Here is an 8,913-nt window from a genome sequence, read left to right as displayed (position 1 = left end):
TGGACCACCGGGAACTGGTAAAACGTCCACCATCCTGGCCGCAGCTCGATCTCTGTTTGGGTAAGGATTTCTATATACAACAGTAGGTTATACTAGGGACCTTTAATACTATAATATTTTATATGCTTTTTGTTTTTCTCTATTTGGGTAAGGATTATAGACAATGTCAGACTAAAAGGTCTTATTATAATAGTTTATATAACGTAACATCAGGTTAATTCTAGAGATCCTATACCCCCCACGAACAAAGTCATACATGCCAACTTTCCCGATTTAGGCGGGATTCTCCCGATTTTAACCTTTCATCCCGCTCTCCCGATCGGGAAAGAAAAATTGCCCTAATATCCCGATTTGAAAAAATTCAGATTTTCAGTTTCCCTACCGCCGAATTTTGTCAATCGGGATAAGAATATCAGAGTTGTTTATTCAAGTTTCATTGTTTGTTTAGCATGCAGAGTTAATTAGGCACAGGAAATCACTTCTCGCTTCAACGCACACGCTGCTGTCCAGGTACAGGTACAGGTAGCTTATAGGCTGGAGCAGTTAGGGGATTAATCTTTTCAGTTTGAAGGGGTATGCGAAGTGAAACACATAGATTAAGGGCTTAATTATTAGTCATTGTATTAAAAACAAAAATTAAAGTCAATAAAATGATAATCAAACAATAAAATAGGAATCCAAAAAGATCGTTTTTTGAAAACGAAAGTAGAAAATTTCAAAGCATATATAGCTGCTGATTTTAACTGCTAATATTAGAAATATTGTATAGTTTGTCAATTTAAAAAAATATTGAAAATAATTTAGATTAAATAATATTCTCATGTTAAGTACACTGAATCCCCTCCCTCTTTCTCCCATAGATCCTACTCATATTGTACATTGTATTTCTTTGTTACATATATGTCAAGGAAATACCAGAGACCCATATGGCACTGCCAAGACTGCAAAAGTTTATCATGTTCATGACGTAGTCTTTTACAATTTTGATTTTTCTTTGGGATGGGTGGGGGTGGGGCTTGTGTTAAAAAATTCATGATTTAATTAGGCCCTTTTCTCTAAATTGTTTCATGTGTGAGATAAAATTAATGATGCACTGTTATATACTAACTTATAGGGAATAAAGTGACACTTGATTTTAAGGGTACATACCAGAAACAAAATGTAAATTAATAGAACAGAGTGACAACTATTAAGCAAAGATATTTATACATGTATTTGGAAAAATAAAACTTTAATTTGTATTGTTTTGTATTCATAAGTGCTATCAATGTTATAATAAAAAAAAAATTCATTATCATTTATTTTCACGACAAAATGTCGCGAATTTAAAGCTTTGAAAATTGTCGTCACGCGCAAAATCCCCCATGGGAATTTTCAAAAGTTGGCATGTATGCAAAGTCTAGGGAGAGTTATCAGAATCGGTATGTCCACCTCTCAGAACATCTGTCTGTTTTATAACTGCTATTTGATTTCTGTACGCAACATCAGGTTAATTCTAGAGATCCTATACCCGCCACGAACAAAGTTTAGGGAGATTTGTTAGAACAGGGATTTTTTTAGGGTCTCTCTGGGGCTGAAATTCGGCCCCATTCCCAATGCTGAAAAGTGCATGTTTTTCCCAAAATTATACCTAAAAATTCCCAATATGAAAAAAGTATTAAGTTGTAAATTTTTAAAATAAAATAATGAAAAACAGGTGTTATGTTCCATATGTGCGATGTACGGCCATCCAAGAAGTCATTTGGAATAGTACGAATGTTTTTAAAGCGGGATCGACGTTTAAAAATTAAAGTCAGGATCATTATTTAATAAGTTAATGTGCATCATGGCAGTCTCTCCAGTTTGCCTCAGACAGTAATTTTCAGGCTAGGTTGAATCGCTCTTGAGTCTTATTCCTATAAACTGGTCAATCAGTACCGATTAATCACTCATCGGGATCAAACGTACTGTCAAATTTTATTTTTAATGAACTTCTTAAATACAGGTAAAAAGGATGACAACGTATAAATATGTTCGTTTACAATTTTATCATACTCTGCGGCTTTGCAATTTTTAAGCTTCTGAACTTCAACAGCCACTATTATTTCATATCAGTAAAGCCGATTGAAGCTAGTTCCATACAATTAAAGATAAAAAAAAGATTAAGTAGTTGACTTTTGCTTGTTTTTTCCTTTTTATTTGTATGAAAACATTTTTCCCAATTTCAACCAAATATCGCTATTTTTCCCAATCTTAACGGCCCCGGACCCTGGAGTCAAAGGGTAACAAAAATCCCTGTAGAATCAGCATGTCCACCTCTCAGAACATCTTTCTGTTTAGATAACTGCTATCTGATTCCTGTACGCAACATCAGGTTAATTCTAGAGATCCTATACCCCCTACGAACAAAGTCTAGGGAGAGTTATTAGAATCAGCATGTCCACCTCTCAGAACATCTGTCTGCATATAAGCATAATTTTTTCTGGACCTGTTTTTGGAGACTATAGCATGGATTTGTGTGAAAATTTGTATTTTGTAATGTATATTTTGTAAAAAATTTTTAATTTCATGTAATAAGAGGTATTTAACGAGATATTGTTCATTGTCTTAATCTTGAATATTACACAGACAACAGAAAAAAGATTCTTCACAATTTATATACAATACTGATTCATTAAAAAAAAAAGGGGGGTGAGGGGAATGTTTATAATGTGCAATTGAAACACCCCAAAGTGTTAGAAAATGATCTTGTTTAGTTTGTGCACCTTAGTTTAGGAATCGTAATTTTGGTTTATAATATACTGTTAATCATTTCTAATGAAGTCTTTTCTAATTCCATGCATTTGCACACAAATACATGCACGCACAAATTAATCTTCAATATATACCTCAAACTGTTAAACAAGGAAACTGTAATTGATATTGAAGACTGTTGACAACACTTGAAATGTTAATGTCCCTGTGAAGGAATGGCTTATGTAATCTATATTGTTTATTGCTGTGTTTTTTCCTAATTAATTAACTATGAAATTGATTTGAATGCCATTTACGTGTACATACTCACATGTAGACATATACAGAGAATATACCGCTAAAGGGAGATCACAATGAGAATTAAGAGGTGTTGAGCCAAAGTATAAAAATTTGAGGCAATAAGAAAGGCCAGGAATTCAAACACTTGCTATAAGCTTTCAAACATATCAAAATAGGCCTATATTAAATTTAGATGTAAAACATGTTTCTAAGTTACTGGTGTGTATATTACACAGACTTCATTTTGGGCCTATTTTTCATGAAGCACTAGGTGGGTTCATGAAATATGCAAATGTGGCAAGTCTGAAACACACTAACTCACACAACACTTTAAAAATATCCCTACATTAAGTACAGGATTATGTGATGCAAACTTTGGAAAAACTAGTGCTGAAAAAAATTATCTATATAAAAAGTCCAGTAAATGAGTGTTTGAATATTTGTGACAAGATAAGAGAAAACTTGACAGAAGTTGACATCTGTGATGTTTTAAATTCCAAAGTTTACCTTTTTTGTTACTATCAGTGAAGAAATAAATACTATTTAAAATTGCAAAGTCCTGTTTTGTGTAAAAAAAAAAGTTGTTATGTATGTACTGTATATATTTTTGCTATGTCATTGCCGTTGCTTTACAGAACAGAGATGATGAAGTTACGAGTATTGGAGCTGAATGCTTCCGATGAACGAGGAATTAATGTTGTCAGAGAGAAAGTCAAGAAATTTGCTCAGACTACTGCCAGTGGAACAAAACCAGAGTAAGATAGGATTTTAGGACATAAAAGTTTTGTTTCAAGATAAAATTAAAACACTTTGTATAACTTAATACTAGGGATGTCAATTCTATATAAACTAATATTTATATTTCAAGGCAGTAACCATGTTTTTAGCTCACCTGTGCCTTTTCTGATCAAAATTTTTCCGTTCTCCTCATCATCGTTGTCATCATAAACTTTTCACATTTTCATCTTCTTCTCAACAACCATCTGTCCAATTTCGACCAAACTTGCCACAAAGTATCCTTGGGTAAAGGGGATTCAAGTTTATTCAAATGCAGGGCCTCACCCTTTTCCAAGGGGATATAATTATAGATTAGTAAAAAATTAATGGCATGTTTTAAAATCTTCTTCTCAAGAACTACATGGCCAGGAAAAATGAAATTCATGTGGAAGTATCTTCAGGTAGTACAGATTCAAATTTATTCAAATCATGACCCCCAGGGATAGGGTTTAACATTGGAATACATAGAAAAAATCTTTAAAAAGCTTCTTCTCAAGGACAGTTGGGCAAGGAAAGATGAAACTCAAGTGGAAGCATCATCTGGTAATGTAGATTCCAGTTTGTTCAAATCATGACCCCCAGGGGTAGGGTGGGGTCAAAATGGTGTATCAAAGTTTAACATAGAAATACATAGGAAAATCTTTAAAAATCTTCTTAAGAACAGCAAAGCCATGATTGGTCAGAGTTATATGGAAGCATTCTCTGGTTGTGTAGATTCAAGATTGTTCAAATCATTACCACTGGGATTAGGGTGGGGCCACAATGGGGCATCAAAGTTTAACATAGGAATACATAGGAAAAATCTTTGTAAAAATTTTCTATCCAAGAACAACTGGACCAGGATAGATGAAACTCAAGTGGAAGCATCCTCTGGTAGTGTAGATTCAAGTGTGTTAAAATCAAGAATTTGGGTTTATTAGGCTATATTTATTAAGTCAATGCAAGGGGAAGTTGTAGGATAAATATTGGGGAGAGTACTTTGACTCTTAAAATTTTCTGACTTTGACCTATCCCATGAAGTCTTGCCCTCCATTTAAAATCATTCATTTATCCTGGATGTTGTATAGATACTGTACACCAACTTCTACTCATGTTTTTTTGGACAGCGGGAAGCCTTGCCCTCCATTTAAAATCATTATTGTGGATGTTATGTAGATACAAGTGTAGTTTTTTTTAACAGTGGGAAGCCTTGCCCTCCATTTAAAATTATTATCCTGGATGAGGCAGACTCCATGACATCCCCAGCTCAGGTGAGTGATTAACAGATACATAAAGGGACACAATGCTGTCAGAACTAAAATTACAAAAAGTTGTACAAAGTCACTATTATAATCAGTGGCTGGAAGAGCTATAAGCACAAAAATAGATACTAAGGCATAAGTAATTTATATTTGTAAGACCTTTTTCATTCAAAATTTGAAAAAAATTGTTTAAAAAATAGGAATTTCTTGATAAATTTAAGTCTCTGAAGAGAAGCATTTAATTTTTTGTGATATTTTACGGGAAAGTAGATTTTGCAGTGTTTTGAATAGAGCATCTGATTGATTTGATCTTTTTCTACAGGCAGCACTGCGAAGAACAATGGAGAAAGAAAGTAAATCTACCCGATTCTGCCTGATTTGTAATTATGTTAGTCGGATCATAGAACCAATAGCCTCCCGCTGTGCCAAGTTCCGGTTTAAACCCCTAGCAGACCAAGTGCTGAGTGAGAGATTGACAGAGATTTGTGATAAAGAAAACATTGCTTATGACAAGGAGGTACATAGCTCATTAAGTAGCCTTATTTTTATTAAGATCTTGTAAATACAGTAAAACTTGTTTAGTATGAACATGGATATTGTGAATTCATGGATATTGCGAAGTTATCTTGGATCCCCAATTCTATGAATTTAATAATGAATTTCTTATACAGATATAACAAATTATGAATATAGTGAAATATTTACATCCACTGAATATTTTCTTCTTTATTTCTTAAGAAAACCCATTGCGTTCATCACTGCATGAACTACATTAGGCATATCACCTGTACAGATTTCTTGATCAGTGGCTGTTCCATCAATGAAACGTACAAAGACTTTCGCATCATTAACACAATAATTAATATTTTTAATCCTACTTAAAATGATAATTTAAACAGATATAAATATAAACAATAAAATGCTTTCTTTGTTTGTTATTACTGGAATGAACAGTCGCAGCTATTGCAAAAAAAAACTAGGGCTAATTGTAACGGGAACCGTTACAGATGTTCCCCAAACGCTCCCCAACTCCCTTTTAGTGCCATATTCCCTGTAGTATATTATATGTGAAAGCATTCAGTCCAAAAGTATTAAAAATCACTCATTCAAGTGTATTTCTAATTTCATTCGTTCCAAATGCACGCACGTGCGTGCACGTGCATGATGACCATACCTTCTTGTAGGAATCCCTTATATTTATCTCTGTTCTGAATCCCATCCTGTTTGGTTGAAAAACAAGGGAGTTATAGCCATTTCAAGTTTCAGCCAATCAGATTGCAGCACACGTGCATGCGCGTGATTTCATGATTTTTTTTTCTATATCGCATTGTAGGATATCCTAATGAATGATTATGTTTTAAATTTCAAAGCATTTCGTCAAGAAACAAAGGAGATATAGTCATTTAAAATTTCAGCCAATCAGATTGCAGCACACGTGCATGCGCGTAATTTCTTGAATTTTTTGGATATCATATTGCAGGACATCCTAATGTATGACTATGTTTTTGATTTCAAAGCATTTCGTCAAAAAACAAAGGCGATATAGTAATTTAAAGTATCAGCCAATCAGATTGCAGCACACGTGCATGCGCGTGATTTCATGAAATTTTTTCTATATCATATTGTAGGATATCCTAATTCATGACTATGTTTTAAATTTCAAAGCATTTCGTCAAAAAACAGAGAAGATACTAAGATTTTTGTTTTAGCCAATCAGAGCGAAGCGCACGTGCATGCGCGTGAGTTCGTGCTAATTTGACATGTCACATTATGTACACTATTAATATATCTTTATATAATGAGTTTCAAATCATTTCATTAAAAAATGTTAAAGTTATAGCTATATTAAGTATATAAGTTATTTCACGTGTTGCACGCGCACACACGTGCATGCGTATGCGCGCAAAATGACCTTCGTTCCGCACACCTACACTACACACCCATTAACCCTAAAAAGGTTTTAGGTCAGTTGGGTGAACAGTTTCTGAGAACACTCGCGGACAAAAAAGTACCGGAGAACAAATAAGAAAAAAAAATAATAATAATAATAATAACTAGTGCTAATTGTAACGGGGACCGTTACAGATGTTCCCCAAACGCTCCCCAACTCCTTTTTGGTGCCATATTCCCTGTACGCTTCATTAAATAAGACAAACTCTGTGCATTTTTAACTTTAACAACGTTTTCTCAGAAGGATACCAATTATACTCAAATTTTAGCATTGCACCCGTGCGCATGTGAATGTATGTGCGTTATGATCACATCATCTTGTCTACACTATCTACAAATTTTAATATACAATATATTAAAGCATTCAGTCAAAAAGTAAGAAAAATCACTCTTTCAAGTGTATTTTTCATTTCACTCGTTCCAAATGGACGCACGTGCGTGCACGTGCATGATGACCATACCTTCTTGTAGCAGTCCCTAATATCTATCTATATTCTAAATCCCATCCTCTTTGGTTGAAAAACAAGGGAGTTATAGCCATTTCAAGTTTAAGCCAATCAGATTGCAGCACACGTGCATGCGTGTGATTTCATGATTATTTTGTCTTTATCATATTGTAGGATATCCTAATGCATGACTATGTTTTAAATTTCAAAGCATTTCGTCAAAAAACAAAGGAGATATAGCCATTTAATGTTTCAGCCAATCAGATTGCAGCACGCGGGTATGCGCATGCTTTCATGAAAATTCTTATATATCATGCTGTAGATCTTCATAATATGAGTCTGTGTTCAAAATTTCAAAGGATTATGACAAGAAAAAAGAAAGATATTGAGAATTTAATTTCAGCCAATCAGAGCGAAGCACACGTGCATGCGCGTGAGATCTTACTTTTTTGACCATGTCATTTTGTCTATGCTTCTAATATATACTTATAATATGAGTTTCAAAGCATTTCATCAATAATTTAAATAGTTACGTCTGTATCAATTATATTGGATATTTCTCGCGTTGCACGTGCGAGCTCTTGCAAGCACATGTGCATGCACATGCTGTCATGATAAATCTTATATTACAGGCTGTAGATCTCCCTAATGTATGACTATGTTCAAAATTTCAAATGATTTTATCAAAAGACAAAAAAGATATTGAGACTTTAGTTTCAGCCAATCAGAACGAAGCGCACGTGCATGAGCGTGCGATCTTGCTATTTTGACCGTGTCATCTTGTGCATACTACTAATATATCCTTACATTATAAGTTTCAAAACATTTCGTCACAAAATAGAAAAGTTACGGTTATATCCATTATATATTGGTCATTTTAAGTTTTGCACGTGCGCGCTCTTGCAAGCACGTGCGCGCAAAATGACCTTGATTCCGCAAATCTACATAACATGCCTACTTACCCTAAAAAGGTTTCACCTAAGTCGGATGTGTAGTTTACAAGATCACTCGCGGACAAAATTTTCCCAGGAAGAAAAATAATAATAATAAGAATAATAATAATAAGAAACAGAGTAAAAACAATATGTTCCCCAACTTCGTTTGGGGAACATAATAAGAAACAGAGTAAAAACAATATGTTCCCAAACTTCGTTTGGGGAACATAATAAGGCAGCAAAATTCAAATTCTCATTTCTCTACTAAGATTTTTACATCGGGCTCGGAGTTGGTTTTCTTCAGAAAGACAGGACTGGATTCAAGGCGACTAGGGGTACCACACCGGTAATTGACCAATCAAAATGAACTTAGTCAATTGTAGGTCCATACATTAAGCCGATTTTCCTTTCTTTTGAGAGTTTTTTTAATTTCCTTCCAGGCCAGTTTGACAACTCTGGTACCTGTGCCTAGGAAATTTTATCTACTCTATAAATAAATAAAGTTTTTTGACAGGAACTATTTCTCCAGGGCATAGGAGGCTACTTCCTGGG

At 34.2% G+C, this 8,913-nt stretch overlaps 1 protein-coding gene across 1 annotated transcript in view; it reads left to right on the top strand.

The window, feature by feature from the left end:
- The first annotated feature begins 6 nt into the window (after positions 1-6).
- LOC134279160 (replication factor C subunit 4-like) overlaps positions 7-8,913 on the top strand; it is a 23,194-nt gene continuing 14,287 nt past the window's right edge. The window contains exons 1-4 of the mRNA XM_062761518.1: positions 7-60; positions 3,648-3,767; positions 4,970-5,039; positions 5,353-5,547. Of these exons, the coding sequence (XP_062617502.1) occupies positions 3,655-3,767; positions 4,970-5,039; positions 5,353-5,547 (378 nt within the window). The 5' untranslated portion in view covers positions 7-60; positions 3,648-3,654. The remainder of the gene's footprint in view (positions 61-3,647; positions 3,768-4,969; positions 5,040-5,352; positions 5,548-8,913) is intronic.

This window comes from Saccostrea cucullata, unplaced genomic scaffold, assembly GCF_032062105.1.
Source record: "Saccostrea cucullata isolate Sc308-1 unplaced genomic scaffold, CSIRO_AGI_Scuc_v1 ctg6189, whole genome shotgun sequence".
NCBI lineage: Eukaryota > Metazoa > Mollusca > Bivalvia > Ostreida > Ostreidae > Saccostrea > Saccostrea cuccullata.
This window is presented reverse-complemented; position numbering and strand designations above follow the sequence as displayed.